The sequence below is a fragment of the Manis pentadactyla genome, chromosome 3, assembly GCF_030020395.1.
Source record: "Manis pentadactyla isolate mManPen7 chromosome 3, mManPen7.hap1, whole genome shotgun sequence".
Taxonomy (NCBI): Eukaryota; Metazoa; Chordata; class Mammalia; order Pholidota; family Manidae; genus Manis; species Manis pentadactyla.
In genome coordinates, this window is record NC_080021.1 from 64,288,658 (window position 1) to 64,312,452 (window position 23,795).

At 45.4% G+C, this 23,795-nt stretch overlaps 1 protein-coding gene across 1 annotated transcript; it reads left to right on the forward strand.

The window, feature by feature from the left end:
- The first annotated feature begins 265 nt into the window (after nt 1-265).
- Nucleotides 266-22,052, forward strand: SBSPON (somatomedin B and thrombospondin type 1 domain containing). Its single transcript, XM_036886239.2, has 5 exons — nt 266-600; nt 9,755-9,949; nt 18,097-18,187; nt 19,741-19,917; nt 21,606-22,052. Exons 1-5 carry the CDS (start codon nt 387-389, stop codon nt 21,721-21,723), a joined length of 795 nt encoding a protein of 264 aa, XP_036742134.2. The 5' UTR covers nt 266-386; the 3' UTR covers nt 21,724-22,052.
- The last annotated feature ends 1,743 nt before the right edge of the window (nt 22,053-23,795 follow it).

The window sequence follows — 23,795 nt, forward strand, 5'->3', positions numbered from 1 at the left end:
CCACTGGCTGGCGAACAGGTCCCTAGAAGTCAGGAAGCAGAGTTTGGAGCCAGGAAATGAGCTGGGCCGCCGGGATCCCTGAGCACCTGCTGCTCCGGGCTCCCCGGGGAGGCCCCGCGGGCTGGCGGCGTGGTGGGGGCTCGCGCGGGGCGGGGCGCCGCGGGGAGGGGCCGGGGCCCCCGCGCTGAGGGCGGGCGCCTCCCCACCTGGGCAGGGGCAACCGCGGCCCCGCCCGGCGCGCAGCAGGCCCGGGGAGGGGCGGTGCGGGAGGGCGGGGGCGCGCGCGGGGCCGGGCCGGGCCGGGCAGCTCGGGGGTGCGCTCTCGGAGGAGCGCGACTCTTGCCCCGAAGGTTTGTGGCGTCGTTGGCGCCGCGGCAGCGCCGGTCATGAGGACCCTGTGGATGGCGCTGTGCGCGCTGGCGCGGCTGTGGCCCGGGGCCCTGGCCGGCTGCGCCGAGGTGGGGCGCTGCTGCCCCGGCCGGGACCCCGCCTGCTTCGTCCGCGGCTGGAGGCTGGACAGGGTCTACGGGACGTGCTTCTGCGACCAAGCCTGCCGCCTCACGGGGGACTGCTGCTTCGACTACGCCAGGGCATGTCGAGGTGGGTGGTGGGCCGAGGGTGGGGGTCGGCCGTTCGCCAGCAGCCGAAGGGTACAGGACCAGCCGCAGCGTGGGAGCCAGGGTCCCTCAGCCCCATGCATCCGGCGGGTACAGATCCTCTGTCCCAGCCCACCCCAGACCCTTCCGTCGTAGTGTCCTCCAACACTCCATCCCGGTGCACCCAGACTCTCCACTTTAGGTTCCTAGCCCCTTCCATCCAGGGGTCTCCCAGTCCTCTCCAACTAGGTGCTTAATTCCAAATCCCCTCCCCGCGCCAGAGCCTGGGTGGAAGGGGCTGGAGCCCTCTGTTCTCCCAGACGAATGCGGGCCACCTTTGCGGGGATGAATTCTACGATTCTGGAACTTCAGCTTGGTAGGGCCACCTCCTGCCTGGAGACATGGCACTAACAGGTCCCAGGGGCATGGCCCTGGACCAGGCTCCTGTAAATGCTCAGGGGTCTTAGGGGCCTGGTGAGGGGGTGCTCAGGGGAGGAATGTGCAGTCATCCCACTTGGTGCCGAGGACTTGCTCTGGGATGGCACTAAACTTCTGCAGAACAAGTTCTCGGAGCCCACAGTTGTCCTCACCTCTGGACTCCAGCACATAGCACGGCCCCTTCCTCCTAAGAGGTGTTTCATTTGTTTTGAATTCTATTTCATTGATACTGCCTGATAAAGATTTTAATCTCAGGGTTTCTTTTATGTTTTAATCTTGCTGATTTTCCTTTAGGGTCGATCTTTTCATCTTTAAATTTCCCACAGTTACCACAGCTCCCGGTAAAGGCCCAGTAAATGTTGATTTAATTAAATTAAATGATTAAGGAAGAAATGATGAGTATAGTCCCAAAGAACAAGGTGTACCAGAGAGAAACCAGCTCTAGAAGTAAAAGTAACCCTGCTCCCTGTCAATCTCATCACCCCAAAAGCCACACATATATTGGGACATAAGGATCCCTGTGCGTGGGATCCTCAGCAGCTTCCTGGGAGAGTAACCCACAGGGCCATGTCCTTCCCCTGGAACTGGATGCCTGGTGGCGAGGAGCACCCCCTCTGACATTAGATGCTGGAAGAGGCCACTGGCCCATCACAGGATGGTCACCCAGACCTGCCACTGAAAGAATACAATTGAAAAGCACTAAGATTTTTTGACCCTGGTTGAAAGCTAATGATTTACCTGTGAATATTGATGTTTTTGATAAGCTGCTTTCTCTTTCCTGTGCCCACGCCCTGGTATGTTACTACTGACAGAAGGTGAAGAGTGAGTAAGTTAGGGAGCGCAGTGCCCTCAGGCCAGGTGTCCCCAGCGGCCTCTGTGCAGCGTCCTACCTGAAGTCCTGTTTGCCTCCGATACCTGGATCCCTCAAGCAAAGTCTCTCTGATTATAGCAGACTTACTTCCTCATGAGGGATTTGCCTGCATTTTAGAGGTAAATACAGAATTCCTGTAGTCCAGTAATGTGCCCCGTCTGTGGTAAGGACAGGGATACAAAGAAGAGGAAGACACGGTTTCTGCTGCTACAAGTTCATGGAGGAGCAGGGAAACACACATGGAAAACTACCTGCTCAACGTTTAGTGCCAAAATAAGGAATCCACGAGGCTAGAGAGGAAAAACTCAGAAGATGCAAGGAATTCAAGGAAGACCTCCCAGAGGAAGTAATGTGCAAGCATAGTCCTGGAGAATGAGTGAGAAGTCTCTAGAAGGGGGAGGGGAATTCTAGGAGGTTAGGGTCACATGGCTCAGCAGTTATCTGTGGGTGTCAGCCTTTTGTGCCAGAAGCTAGCCTGGGCCCAGAGGCTGACCTGGTGAACAGGACAGTGAGCCCAGTTAGACAGGGAGAGAGTCAAGCACAGAGGGGGTAATGGGCAAAAGCGGAGGCCGGCACCACAAGAAGACTGGCTTTCCAGCGAGGCCTGACCCAGCTGTGAGGTGATGCAGAATCCTCAGAGTCTTTATTTGGTCAAAAATAAATCTATTTTCGATCCAGGAGATACAAATATTAAAACAAAGAGGCTATGCTGTCAGAGTGGGGACTTCTTGGGTAAGTCGTCACAGAGAAGAGATGACCTTATCATCTGGGGAAGAACTCAAAAGAAATCACAGCAACTTGGTGCCTCAGGGAAAAGCTGTGAACAGTGGACCAGGGAACCAGAGCTGGAAAAGGGAACGGAGTCTGATAGATTTTGAAAGGAGCATACCAGGGCCTTAAATGCCCTTCCCCAGGGAGTCACAGAGGACCTTGCAGGCCTAAGTGGAAGCAGACACTGGACTGAAAAGGCTCCTTGCTGGTAAATTTTTTGCACTCGATGTTTCTTGGGAAGGAAAGAAGAAAAAAGAGACAGTTGGAAGCCGGCCACTTGGTGTGACTGAATCTGCATGCCTCGGAGTGAGGGCGAGCTTGGAGGGCATGACAGATCTGAGCTGCTCAGTCTCCTTAGGCCTGGACAAGCAGGCTTTGGAAAAAGTGTGGCTGGCCTGTATGAGCATCTTACAGATGCAGGAGCTGAGGGTGGTCCCATTCCTGATTAACATGAATGGGCAGCAGAACGAAATGTGAATTCATGCCTGCCTGAATTCAAGGTGCATTCAGCCACATCTATTTGTGCCAATTCATGGCTAGATAAGTCAAGTTTCAGCAGCTCAGAGTCCCACAGTGACTACATATACATAGACCCATTCTGCCTCTCAGAGCCCCTTCTCCTTCTTACTCAATGTTATGTTACTTATTGATGCTGCCTGGAACCTTTGGGGCTGAAATGATATTAAATGTGAGCAAAAAATAGAACTGTGTCAGTAAAACCACACATGCCATATTTCTATACCTTCTGATATTTTCTTCTTGATAAATGCATTATTTTTATTTTACTATCGCTAAGAGATGAGATACTGGATTTTCTTTTTTTGGATAGAAAGTTTTTGGTTTTTTTTACTCAGAATAAATAAAAATAAGATACTGAATGTATAGAATTACTAAATCACCAAAAATATCTGCTCTTAAACTAATTATCTCAGAAAATCTCATTATGATGATGGCATGGATTTCAACACCAATTACACATCCCCATAACACCCTCACCCCCAAAAAAGGATAGAAAAAGTTTCCATTGGCAATGCCTGACCAGGGGTGGGCAGAGGAGAGGGGGACAGATCCAATCACCCTGCCTGCAAGAACTTCATGGAAGGCTTGCTTATCTGGCTCACAGTGCCCCCCGTTTGGTTCATTAGTGGGGTTCCTAGAAGCTGCTTTCTAAGATCATAGAAACAATGGGTTTCATTAGATCTTTGATGAGCAATGTAAGGAGTCATCATTAACCCAAGTGGAGCAGAACAAAACTTGAATTGTCTGTGTGAGCCCACCTCTTCTTCTAGATTTATGGGGACTCTAGAACACCAATTGACCAAACACTACTGGTGTCATATCTGGAGGGAGAGGGGGCACTATGCTTGAAATATGGGCTCCAAAACTCATCCAAAGGAAGGATGTCACAGTCCATATGGATTGAGAAAGTTGCAGTGCAAAAGACAGCATGTGGCTTCCACTGCCTTTGTCTCTGCAGAAAAAGAGAGTAGGGCCTAGTGCCAGTATCTGATGTGACTCCACTTTGCAGGGTTTGGCTGCAGCCCTGGGCTGTGCCATCCAGGAGGGTAAAGCTATGGGAGCTGACCCAGCATGCACTCCATGCCAGGCACTTTCCTGGGCGCCTCACTGCTCTAGCATTACTTGGCTCTCAAAACCCACCAGGGTTATTCCTCACTTTGATCTCATTTTGCGGACGAGGTAATCAGGGGACCAGAAGGTTAGGTAGTATGTCCAGAGTCACACTGCTAATAGGTGATGGAGCAAGATTTGACCCCAGGAACTCTGGATTCAGAGTTTCTACATGATTTAACATGTTTAAATGTGATTTTGCCCATGGAGAAATGATGTGTTAAAAGAGAAGAGAAGCTGTGTGCTTTGCACAGTAGGTGCCAGATAAATATTGGTAGACTGAGTGAGCCCTCTCTCTCCAGGGACCATGTGCCCCTCAAGGGCAAAAAGTGTTATCAGGCTGCTTTTTGCCATACTGAGAACTATCATGGTGGCCCTCAGTGACGTTTATCAGAACAATGGGAGCAGTCATCTACCCAGGGGATGTCATCTGTGGCTTCAGAGAGCACTGCCATCTGGGGTATAGCCACATGTCCCTTAAAAAATAATGTTTTCCATCCTTGACTGTAAGATATATGCTTGTTGCAGAAAATTTGGGAAATACAGAAATACACAGAAGAAAACAACTCACCTGGAAACTTACTACCCAGAAAAAGCATCATTATCTTGTTGATTTGTATCCCTTTTCTTTTCAGGGCTTGTGTGGTATATAAAACTCTATTTTTCTAACAAGGCAATCCATTTCATTGTCTTGCTAGCATTTCATGAACTTGTCCAGTTAATGACTCAAAAAAAAAAAAAGCCTCTTGGGGGCAAGATAACATGATTTCTGCAAGAGGAAAAAAACACCTGATGATTTTATTGGAGCTTTTTGAGGGGGTAAATAGGCACTGGAGCAATGTAATTTCTTTCAGAGAAAGGTCCTTGCAAAAAGGTATACATAAGAAGAGAGAAAAAGGCAGATGATATACATTTAAAATTGTGTTGCCATGAGATGTGTGTGTGTGTGTGTGTGTGTAAAGGGGTTTCTTCCATAGGACGTCAAGAAACAAGCTGTGCATAAATGGTATTGCTGTGAGTAAAGTGAAAAAGGAGTTATTTCCTTAGAAATGATCAGGACTATTTGAATTTAACAACATGAGGGAGAAAGCACTTGATCGTGGGTGGCCTCCAACTTTTAGGTGGCAATGAGCCAAGTAGGCAGAGCCAGATCACAAAGGGGAATATGCTTGAGTGTCTGTGATTAACCAAGGAGACACTACATGAAAAGAAGAACAAGACTTTACGTTAAGAAAAAAGAACCCAAGCTATATTTATGGAATGAAGGATTCTGCCTGCCAGCAATGTTTGTTGCTGTGTGTGTGTGTGTGTGTGTATGTGTGTGTGTGTGTGTGTGTGTATTTGGCATCATCAAGAAAAACATTAGAAAAAAATTTTTAATTGTTCTTTGGCACCTAAAGATTGAGAATAGTGTGCCTAGTCCTGGTCGCCACATGCACTGAGGCTGTGAATGGACCTGGAGAAAGTCCAGCAGCAATTCTGAGAGGGGAAGCATCTGCAGAAAGATGTGTCCAAAAGCTAGAGTTATCAACCTGGAAAGTCTGTGCTGGAAGGAAGGGGATCTCCTGAGACAGTAAGCCCCATGAGTGGCTCCAATAAGATAAACGTAGATTTTTTTTTCACCTGATTCTGAAATTCTTGAGTGGGGAAGATTTGGATCAAATAAAGGGAAATACTGCTTCATGCCACAGATAATAAAATTGAAGAAGCTTGTTACTTTCAAGATGTGGTACTGGCAGGAGATATAAATGGACTAAAAAGGATTTGAAGGACATGAGGCTGCCAGGAGGAGCTGGGTTCTACCTAACCTGAAAGCAGAGAAAGCAAGACCCTTTGGGGCCCTGTTGTCAGGAGAGCCAGACAGCGGTGGCCCAGGCACCACTCCCCACGTTCTAGGCTGCGGGGAGTTTCTGATTTTGCTCCTGCTCTCCCATTAACCTTCCTTCCCACTCTGCAGACTTGGTTAGTGCTTGGGCTTTTAGCTAATGATATGGGCAGACCGGAGTCTGCCTCACTGCAGAGCATCATTTAGGAAGGAGGAGCGACTTACCCAATGCCATTTCTTCCTTCCTTCCTCCCTCCCTCCCTCCCTTCCCTTTCTCTCTCACTCTCTTTATTTTCTTTATCTTTCATTCATTCATTCAACAAATATTTATTGAACATGTAGGATGTGCCAAGCACACTAGGCACGAAATAAAAAACTAAACAATTTTAAAAGTATGTAAAACGTGTAGTTGTGGGTTATGGAAATGATAGAAGGAGGGACCACGAGCTCTGAGAGGAAGTAGTTTCATGGTGCATGTTGGGGTTGGGGGCTGGAGGACAACTTAGATACACTGGCCAGAGAAGGACTCTCAGACCTACAGGATGAGCCGAATCCAGCCAGGCCTGGTGTGGGTAGAACATTCCTGGCAAAGCGAGCACACATACAGAGGTTCCAGAGTGTGAGAGCGTTTGGTGTGCATGGGGGGTGAAGAGGCCAGCGTGGCCAGAGGTCGGGGCAGAGACGGTGGTGGGGGGGCAGCTCCAGGTCTGAGTGGAGGGGCAGGCAGTGCCCTCACACAGGACCTGGTAGGTAGGCCATGGCAGGGAGTTTGGATTTTATTCCAATTTAATGGCAAAACATTTCAGGAGTTTAAAAAGCCTCTTTTTTTAAACAGAAGTAGATCAGTGATACATCTTTCAGGGTAACTGTACTTGGGTGTCCCTGTTAGGACATGTGAAAATGTGCCCAGCTCTTGGTTGCAGATTTGTTACTGAAACGTGTAGCTTTTCTGTTCCTGGCCATCCTCCTGTGGCCATGGTAGGGACATCTGATAACGAGAAAGCCCTTGAGGGAAGGGGATGAGCTGGTTCATCAGGAAGGTTGTGACAATTCCTTGTGTTCTGGCTCTATCCTTATCGCACTTCCCAGGGAGCTGAGAGCCAGAGGGGCTGTGTCTCTGTTTTCTTCTATGTGTGCTGCGCGGTCGTCTCCATCTGCATTCCCCTGTGCTTCCTGGGATTGCTCCTAAATAAGTTACTTGCATTCAAATCCATGTCTCAGGGTCTGCTTTTGGGGAAACTCCACCTGAGTATTACATTGAGCTTTAAACAAAGAGGAAAAGAAAGATCTTGCCATGCTTCCTGGCACCCGTTAAATCTAGACTTCTTTCCCCTAAAAGGGGTGGGATGATGTCATCAAATCCTAACTATGAAGACATTGAGAAGCTGTGACCAGCTTGGAGTCAGAGGAGATCACACCACTCCCTAGGTAACATTTCTCCAGTAATGCTGGGGAAATATGAAGACTGAGAAAGTCTGCTACTAAGAAAGAATATTTTGATATGCTGGGTATACATGTGAATGCTAATGCAATAGTTCAAAAGGAAATTTGTGTCATGTAGCTGTAACAGATGACTTGTGATAATAAATCAGTCAGAAATTTCCATGCTTCCCCTAACCTCCGTGACCAAAGACCTCTTGTGATCTATGATGAATTGCAATCCAAACAATAGTAGTTCACAAGGTAATCAAGAGTAAAATCTTTTGTGCAGAATAGGAATAAATATCTCAGATCAATCTTCCAATCCAAAATATTTTGTGGAACACCTTTTTACTTGTATAATTTTATGTGAACCTTTTTTTTCATTTTGTCTTACAATGAAGCCATCAAGATGTTGTTAAGGGCCCCAGAACTTTCTGATTCTCCGTATGAGCCTGTTGAAGTCATGGACTGGAAAAATACGACATAGCATTTTGCCAAGGAGACAAACCTTAACCAACTGATTCAATGATTCTCTGATTTGAGGACTTAAACTATTAAGTCAATTAATATAAGTAAACACTGGACATGAGACACAAACGTTGGAGAAATACTGGGAGATTTAATTCAGTCAGAAAACTCTCTCCAGTATCATTTTCTACCATAGGTATTGAGTGTAACCCAAGGCCATACTACTAAATTTTGAGTAATGCCACAGCAAAATCCTATTTTATCATGTTCAGTGCTACTACTCTTTGAGACAGGTGTTTGTTTTTTTATTTTCTTAAATGTCTTAAGTTTTGTTCAAATCTAACACATCAGGGAAGACTAGCTAGACTCAAGGGAAGGAAGAGAGTTATTGGAAGAATTAAGGACAGAAGGAGTCCTCCACCAGCTCCTAGCCTGGCAGGCTGTGCCTTCTGGTTCTGTGGGCTGGTTAATGGGATCATGAAAATAGAGGAGAAATAAGGAGAGATGACAAGAGCAGGAAGTGACCTGGAAGTGATTTTCCAGAACATGTGTGCCTGGCAGAGACTGAGAACGAGCTCTCCCGTGGCTCTTTCTTCTCTAGGTCGTTGACATGTGCTGCCTATGGGTTTTTAGATGATTAATAAAAGCATGTTTTAAAAGGGTTTGAAAATGTTGACTTACTGACAGATGTTTATATTGTGTGTGACCTTCTCATGTCAGGGGTGGCTGTGTGCTGGCAAATGATACATCTTCCAAAAGCCATGGACCCTAGAGTGTGCTGAGACCCAAAATGAGTTTTTTAGTACAAACTGTCAGAAGTCCGAATTAAGATTTCAAAGAAAATAGGGTGTTTTCTTGGTGAAGACTCCACAAATGTCAAAGTATGAGGGAGATGGGGAAAGTGGGTCACAGTTTGTGGGGAAGAAGGAATTCTGGCCTGTAGTTCAGAGGTATAAGTTCTGTCTTGTCTTTTCTTATAATCCAACGTCAAGTCCTGAAATGATTCAATTTAAAAACTCACTACAGTCCTTTTAAAAGACCCCTAAGACTGTAAATGGGAATGTTAAATGTGCCACCACACTGCTTTTACAGTCATGGCCTGGGATTGATGAGAGTCGGATTCTTACCCTGGCTCTGCCCCGTCTCGTGACTGTGAATACCCTTCCCCTCTGTGGCCCCCGGCGCTCGTGTCAAAAGTCCAGCTCTCAGAGTTGATGAGTCTGGGCCATGGAGGAAGCGAATAGCCCATCCAGGGGAGGCCTATGGTATAGAGGTCCCCAGGTGTGGCTCTAAGCCCTGTCTTACTACAGAGACACATTGCTGGTAAGAATTGATGGGATTACTGGTGGGTGAAGTATCTTTTCTTTTTTATACTTTTTTTCCCCTTTACGTTTTCTACAGTGAATATTTATAACTGTTACAATAACAATGATCAGAGCAGGGAAGGATAAAGTTAAAATCCAGGAAACGAGAGCAAATATCTGATCGAAGGCTGGAGAATGAGGAAGTACCCGAAGGCCTAAGCCTCTTACTCAGGTGTGGCCCTGGCCCAGACCACCTTCATGACCCCGGAACACCTGCCCGCCTCCAGGAGGTGGCCGGTTACCAGTTAGCCCTCGGGGCCTGTGGAGTCAAGGTCAGATGGGTGCCGCTGCGCCGGTGTGTTCCTCGCGGTGCGGGCCCGGTGGGAGGAGCCTGTCTGCGGCGGGCTGACTCAGGTGTGTTGTTTTTCAGCTCGCCCGTGCGTGGTCGGGGAGTGGAGCCCCTGGAGCGGCTGCGCCGACCGCTGCAAGCCGACCGTCCGCGTGCGCAGGCGCCCGGTGCAGCAGGAGCCGCGGAACGGCGGGGCGCCCTGCCCGCCTCTGGAGGAGAGAGCCGGCTGCCTGGAGTACTCGACGCCGCAGGGCCACGACTGCGGGCGCTCTTTCGGTACTGGGGATTTCGAGGCGGCTGCCTTGGTGGTCTTTGATGCCTTTCCGTCTCGTGGTATCATAAACGCTCCGGTGTCGGGCAGGGAAAGTTCCATGCGCTGCAGGGAGCACGCCCGTCTGCCCAGTGTAGATGGGAGGCTCAGGAAATGCCGAGAAGAGGATTGGTGGTCAGCCAGTAAATGCCTCCCGACTCGCCCTTCCCTCGCTGTGTTTGTGACCCAGCGGGGGCCCTTCCTCCTTGCACGCCCACTCTGTGTAAAGGACACGTGCCTTGTGGTTCTTACCGACTCAATCAGCTGGTGACACTGGGCTTCAGGTAGGATGATAGACGCAGGATAGAGAGATCCAGTATGATTCTAGGTCACCCTACACTGTAATTCCCGGTTGGTCATGTGCACTCACCACACTCCTGTGAAGAGAGTATAAAAATTGTAAATTCCCAAACCACGATAAAACGGTTCTCTGAAAACACTCGCCTCTCCTCTCCAGCTGTGTGGATGGGGGCTGATGTGATCATATTTGTGATTTGAAAAGATTGTTCTGGTTGTGGAGGGGCCAATGGAGGGGCCAGGGGGTTGAGCCATGTGAATCTTGTAAAGAAATAAGCAGAAAGGGCCAATACTGATGTGTTCATCTGAATTGAATCTGACAGGGCAAAACACTGACATCTCAGGAGAGCAAAGATCATGTTTTTCACAGAAACCTGGAAAATTTCAGGCCATGACCCTTGGCAAGCCATTTTGGTCCTTTTTTCATTCCACTCACACAAATATATTGAGAGTCTACTTGATGCCAGGCACTGGGCTGGGCACCAGGCTTACCATGGTGAGAAAGTGGGCATGGAGCCTGCTATCATGTAGAGCACAGTGGAGCACCAGGAAGGAGGAGGAGGATCAGATAATGCTGGGAAATTAGTCCCAGACAATTACAGCTGCAATTTGGTGCAACCAGTACTAAGCAAGTGGGGGGTGTGCGGAGCTAGGAAGTGTGTGTGGTGAGCTGATTTCTCCTGGCTATGGGGGAAAAGGGGAACCAGAGGGGTGACAGAGGGGAGGGATTTCCCTTAGGATGTGGTGAAGAGGCTGGGAAATGTAGAGCTGTCTGGTCAGAGAACCAGTGTGGGGAACCACATAGTCAGGTATAGGGGGTTCAAGGGATCTGGAGGCTGATCTAGGAAAAACATACGACCACGAGAGGCAGGAACAACCAACAAGCTTTATTGGCTGGTGCTTGGAAGGGAAGCCCAGAGGCTATGGTGTGGGACCCCCATCTGGAAGGGGAGGAGAGGAACCTGCCAGGAGTTGTGTCCAGGTGATGTCAGCTGAGCTGCACGGCCTGGAGTTTGGGATCAGACTGATACAGAGGGCAAGGGGAAGAGCAGTAGCAGCTTGGGCCTTATGACCCCAAGGCATTAGCGTGTCAATGGCCTGCAGAGGCTAGGTGTGGTTTCAAGTATATCCAGGGCAGGCCAGGCCCAAATGGCTAAAAATCTGCTTGTTTGACTTTTTTTTAATTGGATGTTTAAAAATTTGACTTTAGTGCCAGTAGGCTTTGTAGCTAACAGGTCTCATTCTTATGTGGGGAAATAATAACCCAGAGGCCCTCTTGGCTCTTGGGGGAAGCCTAAGGCCCATCTGAGGAGCTGAAGGGGTAAGAAGCACAGAGAGGGGGCTGAGGGGTGGGCTTATGGGCAGACACCCCCTCAGTGCAGAGCCTTGGAGTTCTGTTTGGGATTCTGGTCTCTGTCTTAAGAGCCCTGGAAAGCCACTGTGGTGGTCTCTGCAGGGCCGATGTGATCAGATCTGTGATTTGAAAAGATGGCTCTGTTGGGGGACTGGAGAATGGAAAGGCAGAGCACGGGCCTCATAGAGACGGCTCCCAGGGAAACAATTCAGTGCTCAAAGAAGCCGTCCTAGAACCAGGTCACATGCTGCCATGCACTCTGTAGGAGCACTACAGAAAAGGCTCAAGGAGGACGGCGCTGTGGAACATTGTTGATTTTTTTTGACGACTCTTAAAACCTATAGTCAATGTATAGGGAAAGCAGCTGCTCCACTCATTTCCAGGGTTTGGCTGCTATAAAGTATTTCCTCAGTGCATCCGACTCTTGAGTGCTGCGCAGCCTGTCCCAGACCCCTGCCCAGCCCTGGATCTCTGTATAAAAGGACAGGGCAGGTCACAGGCACAGGGACAGGAAGGTTAATGGAGAGGGTGCTGTGGAGCAGGAGCCGAAGGCACAGAGCCGTGGGCCACACCCTGTCCCGGGGGCTCTTCCAGAGATCCCAGCCCTCTGTTCTCTGACTGGGCAAAGCCACAGGCTGGCTCTCCTGCAAGCCACATCACTGGGCACACAGCTGTAGGAAGTCCAGGAGCAGCAGTCTTCTCATACTGGTGACTTCATATAATGCCAGCAGGAGATACCTGTATTCAGTGGTCTTCCTGCCTAATAAGCTAAAGTAAAATCTAATTTGGAAAGGGAGGAGCGAATCTTTACTTGGGGCAGGGCTGCTAGCATTTGCAGCCCTGACTTGGGGCCCCCGGATTTCCTTTCCTATTGGGTTGTCTTGGAAATGATGACTCCTGTCACGGGCTGGTCAGGGAGGACAGGACCCCTTGAATATTCCAGTCTGGTGGCTCCTAAAGTGTGGTTCTGAGCCAGCAGTGCCAGCCTCACCTGGGAACATGATAAAAATGCAAGTTCCTCGGGCCCCACCCAGACCCAGGGGTCGGAATCACTGGAGCTGGGCCTGGCACTGCTTGTGGCAAGGCCTCCAGGGGTCTGGCTCCCACTGAGGGTGCAGCCCCGCTGTAGCCCAGGCACAGACTCGGTTCTTCCTCAGCCCCCCGGGAGCCGTAGCTGGATCATGTCACTTAAGGGACACTTTCTTGAAGGCAGAAGTTGCTATAGTGCAGAAAAGGTGTTTAGCCAGGAAAATGTGGCATAAATCAGACAATTTTCTCTACCAAAGAATTTCTCAGAGGCTTTCTTAAGCTAAAATGCATTTCAATTCTACAGGAGGGAGATAGGATATGGACTCTTTTCCCACCTTATTTTTCAAATGGCCTTTTCTTCCAAGGGGCATCTCACTAAATCACTCATGTTCTGTGGGCTACACATTGGAAAATGACAGACTACGAGGAGACAGAGGGGAATGAGAGGCAGTGACATGGAAATCCAGTTTAGTGGATTCTCCTGAGTCCCCATTTCACCCCAGTGCCTGTGTGTTCATTTTTGTGCTCCATTCATTAAGGTTCACCAAACACCCACCACATGCCAGTGCTCTGCTAGGTTTGGAGATGCAAACTTGAGTAACATAGCACAGCTAAGTGTAACTCAGGAGATGAGTGAGCACTGGGATGGATGGAAGGATGCTCAGATGGGTTGGGGAGCAGGGAGCGCCCACCTCTGTCAAGGGCTCCGATCCTGCCGGGTGGTCACTGTCACTGCAGCCCCCTGCCCCCAGACCTCCTACTCGCAGAGTGGGAGCCTTTGCTGCACAGCTCGCCTGTGCCTCGCACATGGCTGCAGAGAGCTTTCACTGATGTCTTTGATTCAGTCTTAATAGCAATCCTAGAAGAGGGTGCATCAGTCTTCTGTGGCTACTGTAGCAAATTACCCTGCACTCGGTGGCTTAAGACACAAATTTATCATCTTACAGTTCTGTGGGGTGAAGCCCAAAACAGGTCTCGATGACCTCAAACCAGGAGGTCCGCAGGGCTGTGTTTCTTTGGGAAGGCTCAGCAGAGAGTCTGCTGCCTTGCCTTTTCATGGAAGAAAGGGGATCCTTGTTGCGTAGGAGCCGAAAGCTTAGCAGAATTGTGTCCTGCAGTTATGTGCAAAGTAAAACTTTCGAGTGATGAATTTGGATATTCAGCTGAGAAATTTCAAGCCAAGTGTTGAAGGTATAGCCTGGTCTTCTTGCCGCTTACAGTAAAATGGAAGAGCAAAGAGATGGATGGAGAGAGGAACCTTTTAATCCTAAGGGAATAGGACTTGATGAATTGGAAAATTCTCAGCCTACCAAAAATAGCACAGGATGCTAAAACTAAGAGATTTCACTCTCAGGAAGCTTGTCCTAGAGAAAAACACCAAGGGTGTGTTGTACAGCCTTTTGTCAATATGTCAGAGTTAGAGGTAACAAATTGCCACAAACGTAGTGACTTAAACAGAGCAAATGCGTTATCTTAACAGCTCTCGAGGTCAGAAGTCAGGCATAAATCTCACTGGGCTAAATCAAGGTGTCAGTAGGGCTGCATTCCTCTCTGGAGACTCTGGCGGAGAATCCATGGCCTTTTCTTCATTGTCCAGAGGCTGGCCACGTTCCTTTTCTCATGGCCTCCTCCTTGGTCTTCACAGCCAGCAATGCTGTATCTCTCGGTGTCTTTCTTTTGTAGTATCCTCTTTCTCTGACTCTGAAGGACTCCTGTGATTACACTCAGACCACCTGGATAATCCAAGATCATGTCCCAATTTTAAGGTCAGCAGAGGTAGAAACCTTAATTCCATCTGCAGCTTTAATTCTTTGCCAACTAACATAATATATTCATAGCTTCTGGGGATTAGGATATGGACTTCTTTAAGGGCTATTATTCTGCCTACCAAGGAGGACAGTATCATGACCCTTGGTTTACCCACGAGGACATTAGAGCTCAGAGAGGTGATTGTGTAGAACTGCCAGAATTTAAGCCTGGATCTTGTGGCTCTAAATAATGTGGGGTTTTCCCTCTTGTTACTGCTTTGCTGTCAACTGTTGTCAGTAGAGCTAAAGGTCCTGAGGCCAAAGAATGAAACATGATCACTGAAGCTCTCTAATAATTAATGATCAAGGAGCTATTGCATTTTTCCTGTCTCATTTAATGCATATCTTGACTATGTCTTTATCATAAAAACAAATCCAAAAAGCCATGATTGTATTTGTTGCACATACTAACAATTGTTTATGTGAGTTTTCCTCCTGAAAGGAGATCAATATGTGATATAGACTATATGCTTCCAGGCCAGTGTTGTTTGTCAAACTGTCATTCTCTTCTCTTCTGCACTACATCCACCACTGGTTCTTAGCCTGCTTTTGTGACACCCTATTGTGTCAGAGGACTTCATAAAATTCTCAAAGCAAATTAATATACTTTCATGTTCAAAGTAACTGTGTGTGGTGCCACGCTTTTAGAAGTGGAAATTGTAAAATCGAACAATGGCAAGCTGGTTAAGACACCAGAAAAGTTGGCAAATGGTCTCTTAACAAAGAATCCATTACATTTGAATATTGTTGCCAGGAAGGGGAAAGGAGGGGGCACTGGTGTTTGTTGAGAGCCTTTGTCCTGGGCACTGGCTATGTGCTTCCACACATAAGCAGAAGCTGGACAAAAGCACAAAAAATTTCTAAATTATTTACCATTCTTAAGTATGAAAATTAAATTTGTGGGGGATATTTAAAAATGGTGCTGGAAAAAAAAAAATGGTGCTGGCTCAGAGTCTATTTCCTGAAGACTCAGGCAAGGGGGCAGGGTGCTCTCTCAGCAGCCTGTGCCATCAACCCAGTCAGGGCTGGAGGGGGCTGACCGGAGAGGAGGCCTAGGGTTACTGGCTGGCTTTCATGATGGGTCGTAAGCGCAGAGGCTTGCCATGGAACTTGGCTGCTAGGTCTTAAAATCAGAAGCTCTCTTCTGTGTTGTGGTCCCTGCTTAGTCATTTACTATTTTTTTTCCCTTCATTTAACCTCTGTGAGCCTCAGCTTGATGAGAAAACCTCTTTGCAAAGCTTTTGTGATTGAGCAGGCTATCAACACAGGGAACCATCCTACCGGGCCCACTGAGGCCCTGGTCCTGCGCACCTGGGTCTCAGCTCTGCCTCCCTCAACCCATGTCTCACGGGGACACAATGCAGAGGGCTCACTTTCCCCTTTCCTTAGATCTCACTCCACTTAAGAACAATGATGAGGGAAAGTAGAGCAGAATTTAAGTAATTCATGGAAATACGCTGCAGAAAATAGTGAAATGTTGTAGTCTGCATTATAATAAAGGCTTTACTGTGGCAGCAGATGCAAGGTCTCAGAGACTTTGCCTGACACTGCCATAGTTCCACAGGAACCCTGGACACATTTCTTAGCCTTTTTTTGGCCACAATCTCATCTGTAAATTGAGAAAATAATAGGATTTGTCTCAGAGGGCCATTGTGAGAATTTAATGAATTAACACATGAAAAGTGCTTAGCATTGTGCCTGGAAACTTAGAAGGGCCTAAGTGTTAGCTTTTGTTTTTATTATAGACCTTTTCCTAAAGAGTGTATGTCAGAAACTGTTTTCATATATTTGCCCTCTACTTCCTGAACTCATCTTTTCCCCTGAGCTACACATGAAGTGCATTTCCTTTGAACTTTTGCAACAGTATGTGTAGTACAAATTAAGAGATCAAATAAATGTTTGAGCTAAAGAAAGGGATCCTGAAAAGTTTATGGTTTGACTGGTATAGTGCTATGTGGATTTAGCAGTAAATGCATTCTTTACTTAATGAATAAACACATAAATGTGACAGAAGAACAGAAAACAGTACATGGGAAAATTTAAACCCTTTAGATGTTTGTGTTGCTGATGATTAAGTCTAAGAGAAGCAGAGGAGGATCCTAACATACATGCACTCACTTGTGCCTTTTGATTCTGTCCGTGGATTTTGGTAGGTAGTTCAAAAGCTAATCACATTTAGTAAGAGTTACGTGCTCTCTCTGGAAAACAGTGAAACATGTTGGTGTGGTAAGGAAGAGACACAGAGCTGGGACTCCAGGGCTTACGCTCGGCGTACATAATTCTCATATTGACAAGACGAGGCACCAAACCCATGAGACAAGAACAATCGACACCTGCAGCTCTTAGGAGAAAGCAGCTGCCAGATATCAGGCCACTCTTCTCTTATGTTCCTAGTAATAATAAAAAAATGACTCATTGAGAAAATCTAAAAAGGAATTAGGGCTGCCATCTTGTGGCAGTAAGGAGCCAGGTAAAATGAACATGTAAGCGTGAAGCATCTATTTTGCAACTGGTTACCCGCATGTCATTTTGCTCATGTTGGTGATGACTTAGGCATTGCACAAGACATTACCTGGCATCTACCCTTCCCGGGATAGTCCAGTTTCTGAAATGTAAGGTAGGGAGGATTGTTGAGCCATCTCAGCAGTAAGGCTCAGTGTAAGAGCAGAAGACCCTGAGGAAATAGGACTTGTGCTCCTTATAGCAATTTTGTGACTTCATTCATTCACTCATCGGCCTGTTCGTTCACCGCACGTACAGTTAGTAAGTGGCTAAATGTATGAGGGTGTCAGTGACGAACAGAGCAAAACCCTGTGTTCCTTGAGTTGACAGCAGAGCGAATCAAGAGGTTAGCACGAGGTGCTGTATATACAGCAGAAGATGCCCCAAAGGCTGAGATGAAATGGAAGGAGAAAGTACAGTGAAAAAAAGAGAGCAGAGGTGGAGGGCAGAAGTCCTGGCTCCTTTTCTTTCCTCCATCCAGAGCTGCAGAGTTGAGGTGGGGGCGGGCAGGGGGAGGGAAGGGGCTGTAGGTAGGTGGTGAGCCTCTCGGCATCCTTCCCTGGAGACCCGGGAGCACTCCTTTCCTTTGCTGCTTGTTTCTTCCCTTCCTCATTTCTCTCTCTCTGGCTGTTTTTTTTTTCCTCTTTCTATCCCCCTTTCCTCTCTTTTCTGTTTTTTTCACTCTTCTTTCCCCCTTCTCTTTCTCTCCCTTCTATTAACTTTGTTCTTCCCATCTTTACCTTCTCTATTTCTCTTCCTTTTAGTTTTAAAACTGGCCTCTCCCTTTCTCTATTACCCCTCCTTGTCCCCTGGGTCTCCTCCCCATCTTTTTACTATTTCCTTTTGGTTTTACTTCTGGGCCCTTTCCTTCCTATTCAGTGTCATTTATTACTGCAGACAAGCCTGCTTGTCAAAGGCCTGTAGCTCCCCTCTCTACCTGTCCGTGTGATGCAGCTCTTTACCAAACTGGGTTCTGGGGACACTGTCCCACCCCTTGATGGTGTGTGCCACACACCTTTGGATTTAGAAATGTAAGGCTTTAGACAGGTTTGAAACGAAGTTTGGGAAACAGTGCTCCAAATCCTTTAGGATCCATGTGTTCACCCTTGTTCTCCCTTTTCAGTCCCTGCCTTTATCACTGCCTCTGCCTTCAGCAAGGAGAGAACGAGACAAGCTGCCTCTCCGCACTGGTCTACAGACACAGAGGACACTGGGTACTGTGGTTTTGTCTCGTTTTGTTTGTTTTTTTAACTTGTTTTTCCAGTTGTATGGCCACGTCAGCCCACAAAGGTCAACTTGGGGAGATGGGTTTTCCTGTTATGTGTTCATTGACTTTGGCCAAAACATGACCACAGAGTTGGGAAAGTACTTGCCCCTCCCTGCTTTTGTGGGGCTATAGAGATTTATTTGTCTCTGGGGTCTGCTCTCCAATGAGAAACATGCTCTATTAGACAGATCGTTTTATCAGCTGTACTAAGGGTGCTCCTTGGTATAGTCTTTGTGGGACCATGGGCTCCAGCACCACCTGTCTGGTGGATTAGAAGTGGCCCACACCTCAGGCTGAGAATGTCTATCAAGACCCAGTGGCCCAGGCTGGGAAGGGGGAACCTCCATGGCTCACCTGAAATCCACTCTTCTACCCTCAGCACAGGGCCACAGGAGGTTTTGGGTTCAGATCCCCACTCTGCCATTCACTGGCCCTGAAGACTTGGATAAGTTGTTGTCTCTGTTTTTCTTCTTGAAAAATGAGATTAAGGCCTACCACATGGAATTGTTATGAGAATTTAATGAGAAAATATCAGTGAGGAGATGTATGGGTTAGGCTATCTGACTGAATGAGAAGCAGCAAGACAGAATTTCCTACCTCCATACCAGAAGGTACCTAATAAATGGCCTGTCATTGTGAAAGATCTTGGAAGCATAATCTCCAAATACTTTCCATCTAATCTGTTACAGCTCATAATTCTCTAAATAAGAAACTAGACCATTGTAGCTTAGAACCCAAAATGCAACATTCGGGGTTTTTCTGTTTGCTTTCCTGAAGAATTGGAATTGCTTTGCTTTTAAGTACAAGACTCTAAAATACTCTCCCATGTGTGGATGTTCCCCGGAGGCCTTCCAATGCTTAGTAGAAAGTGACACTTGACTTTGTCCCAGAAAACCACGTCTCAGCTTCCCACTTCCTTTTATCTGTGATGCCCAATATAACTTTGAGGCTTGACTTCGAGTCACATCTCATCATCATTGCCCCAGATGGGGCAGGTAAGCTGGGTGGGGAGTGCAGGGTAGGCCCCTGGGGGGGGAGGGGGCAGAAAACACAGGTGCTGGCCTGGGCATCAAGGAGCAGTCCTCCTGGGGCCCACAGGCTCAGCAAGTTCTAGTTTATGTAATTCTTTAAAATACCAGCAAACTCACTAAACGCTATTTCCCTACTGAAATGTGCTTTTATATACAATTTAGTGGTCAGATTAAATATGATACAGGATATCCAAATTTTGGCAATTTCATGTTGACCAGATAGTTCACTCATGGATTGAAAAAAAAGCAAAAAGTTTCCCCTGGTTGTCAGTTGGACATTGTCCTAGTTCAGTGAATGGGAAGCTTTATGAGGCATTCTGGAACTGACAGGTCACCTGTGTAGTGTTAGCAAGGCACTGCCTTCTCCAGTCTGTCACATGCCTTGGGGATCATGGGCTTTCTAAGACTTTCTATAGCATTAGGCCACCTCTCTTTACAGCAAGTGAAATAGTTCCTTGTTTTGCTTTAGGTACTGTATGGAGTTCAAGACAGAGTCTTTGACACACCACTGTGCCATGGAAAACCGCCCTCTGACTCGATGGATGCAGTATCTCCGAGAGGGGTACACAGTGTGTGTCGATTGCCAGCCTCCAGCTATGAACTCTGTGAGCCTTCGTTGTTCCGGGGATGGCCTGGACTCCGATGGGTAAGGGAGGGAAATTGGTAGAAAATCTTTTCTTTATACTCACTTGGAGAGATCTATCCTCTGTGTTCAGAGCAGCTGACCAGCATATACTGTAACATTATCAAGGCAAGATTTGGGAATCAAAATGGTAACTAAGGAGAAACTCCTAACAATTCCAGTCCAAGGCCCTGTTCACACTGTGGGACTCAGAGGCTCTGTACCGGAGATGAATGCGTGAATTTGGACATTGGCGTTCAGACTGAGCTCCCAAATGACCACCCAAGACCTGATGTCTCCCAAGCCGTGTTCTAAAGGCCACTTGAATCAGAAACTTTGGAGGTGGATTTTTAACCATCTCCTAGGTCAGGGGTCAGCAGATAGTGATATTTTCAGCTTTGTGGGCCATATGGTTTGTCACAGCTACTCAACGCTGTCATCGTAGCAGGAAAGCAGCCATAAGCTCTTCATAAACAGATGAGCCTGCCTTTGGTCTAATAATGCTGTATTTATGGATGCTGAATTTTTTTGAATCTCATATTTCCTATATCATGAAATAGTCTTTTGATTTCTTCTCAATTCTCTAAAAACATAAAAATAATTCTTAACTCATAGGCTACAGAAAACGCTGTGGGCAGGATCAGGCCTATGGGTTGTAGTTTGCTGAGTCCTGCCCAGCTGATTTTATGTCCCCTGAAGTTTCAGAACTACCGCTTAGTGGGGTAGTCATGAAATCATGACAGAGAGTGGGGGGCTCAGCTTTGCAGGGTTACAAACCTACAGAATTCTATAGAATCTTGAATTCTATATTCAGAAGAACTGACCCTGAAAACACTTTCTCACCCTGAAAATCTGTCCCAGTCCTGAACTCATTTATCAGCTAAGCCCAGTAACCCTAAATTCCTATCTAAGAGAAGAGCTGACTTCACCGTGTTGATAGCTATTGGACAAAGACCAATTTGGGTCACACATGGATTGCAGTTCCAAGCATGTCAGGTGGAATGGGTACAGGTTCAAAAGTAAAATAGACTTTTCCAGTTAGTCATTATTCCCATGTTTTAATATTTAATAACTCAAATTTGTTTATATTAGTCACTTTTGCCTAATTGTCTCCATATTGAGTATACCACATGCATGGTAAAATGGGTAAGACTTATCAAATGGAAAATTAATATTTAGACTTAATATTTCTCTGAATACCTCATCCTATTTTGACTTTAATTTACACTTTAATTGTACCTATAAAGTGCCTTTGAACACTGGCAAGGATCCGGTGACTTTAAAAAAATAGTAATTTCAATAATCTGGTTGCTCCTTCTGTGTCTCCCAGTTTTTCATCATGGAATCAAAGAGTTGGAAAGGATTACAAGAGCTCGTTTGGTATAGACCTAATTTAAATATACATGAAACAGGAGACCATTTTCCTTCATTTAGCACTTCATGTGAGAAAAACAAATATAGTAACCTCAGATTACTCTCAACATGAGGGTGTCCTCAATAGGGATTAATTAGTAACTTTTTCTGATAGAACCCAAAGGGGAAACTTAATTTGTGATCATTTTAAAAAAATTTAAATGTCATACACTTCAAAACTCGTTATGATCATTCTTAAAAACAAAATACAAAAAAAAACTTCAATATATAGTTCTGTAAATTAGAATTTGGTTTGCTTTGCTTTTAGTTTAACTAACAGTTTCAAAATATCGTTTCAGAAATCAGACTCTCCATTGGCAAGCAATTGGCAATCCTCGGTGTCAAGGAACTTGGAAAAAAGTTCGGCGAGTAGACCAGTGTTCTTGTCCAGTTGTTCACAGTTTTGTTTTTATATAGACTGCAGTGTAAATATTTCAGATTGTGTTTGTAAACATGCTAAATATTATCAGGTCGTGTTCAACACTTCATAAACTTTAAAAACTGTTTGGCCAAAGTCCTTGAACACATGTCATCGCTCCACTCTGAAGCAGAGAAAGAAAATTTAGGGGCCAGTTCTCAGGACACACAGTACCTTTATTTTTATTTTTACTAAGTTGAGGACCCATCCTAAAGGCTCCTGTGGTTTTGTGTCCTTGACCTTTTTACATAGAGTCCTCTCCTTCAACAGGTGGCCCATGTGTAACACAGAATATATGTCTGCTTGCACTAAAATTACTACAATATGGTCCTTTTGTTGATGAATTCTTATTTAAGGGTTTCCACACTTTGAATCTTGCATTCTTTCTATTCCATAATCTCTTAAAAACTTATTGCTTTAAAAAATGTGTACTGATATATGTACACTCTCACACATATACTTCCTGTATATTATTCTATATATTCTAAAAGAGTAACTTAAAGAAGGTTATCACAAATAATTTTCCACAGAACAATTTAAAGATTTAGTAAGCATTTTGTAATGAGAAACCAACAGCTATGCTAAAAATTCTTCAAGGAAAAATTTTCTTCTGTTAATTGAAAAGATAATCAGATGTTCATTCTAGGTTAACACAAGCTCCTTTGGATGTTCTAAGTTTCATGAAGAGAAATTTTGGCACCAGTGAATGAAACAATTGTTTTTATTGTGAGAATTCTTCCATCATTAGCATCTGAGATGATTTCTAAGGCTTAAACATTGAAGCTGATAAATAATCTTTCAGAGTCCTGCTTTAAGTTTAGTTGAAATTAACTTACTACTTTTTCCTTACAGCATACACTTTCCTATGTTTGGGGTGGAAGGCAAAGGTATAGATTATGGAAAGCAAGAATTTGATTACAAATACGATGGTCTACATACACAAAGAAGTATTAGTCTTCTTATTTTATGATCGGAAAACCAGTGATTCAGAGACAAAAACCAATGAATCAGAAAACCAATGATTCAGACAAATCAGAAACAAAGGCTTGTTTAAGGAGCTGGGATAACAAATCATTCTGAAAATTCATCACAGGGCCAAACCTCAGCTTCTCATCTAGGACTCAATTTTGATGAAAAGTTTGACTATACTTAAGACTCTGCTGTAAAAAAGGTCAGCCTTTTTCAGTTTTGAAACAAATTTTAAAATCAGAGTATTTTCTTTGGAGAACTGCATCTTGAAACTTAAACTATAGATGAAATTATTTTGGTTTCATTTCTGTAAAATATTCACTAACAAATGATTTACTGAAATACATATTTCTTGGTGCTTATCATGTAATGACAGGAAGACAACAGCAAGCTTAACAGGGATGGGAAACTTCCTAATATTTAATGCTGAGAATAGCATTCTGAGTATATATTCACTTAACTGTCAGAGTTGTTTTTGTGGTAAATTAAATTCCTCAGAAATTAATAAAAAAAAGTCTCATCAAGGTTAGGAACTTTGACTATCAGTTCAGTATTAACATTTGAAGACTGTTTCTAACACTTGTAAAAGCAAGACTTTTGAAGGCATACCTGGGTAATTTTCAATTTTACTTACAATTTTTATACTGGTAAATAAACTTTCTATTCACATTTTTAAGAGCTCTTTACTTGTTTAGCTAGAAAATACCCAAATTTTCTAGACTGGTCAGAGAATGAACAAAATTTCACCAAAAACAAGCCAAAAAACCTTCAGAATTGATAGGCATAGGTATGAAAATGAATAGCAATAACGTGAAGATATATTTATTGTCCCAATACGTGTTATAACATTTAACATATCTGAGTTGTATAGAATATATTTTTCACCACACATATTTTAGTATATGGCTATTAACTGCTTTCATATTGAAGTATATTTTTGTTATTTTCATTCTGGAGAGGAATTTTCTAGGCTAGAGGACTTAACTATTAAATAATGGTTTAGAAAAGCTTGTTATTAATTCTAGCGAAGCCAAGGAGACAGTTCAGAACTGAAACATGTTCTGATTAATGAAAAAATAAAAAAAGTTTTTATTTTCAAAGT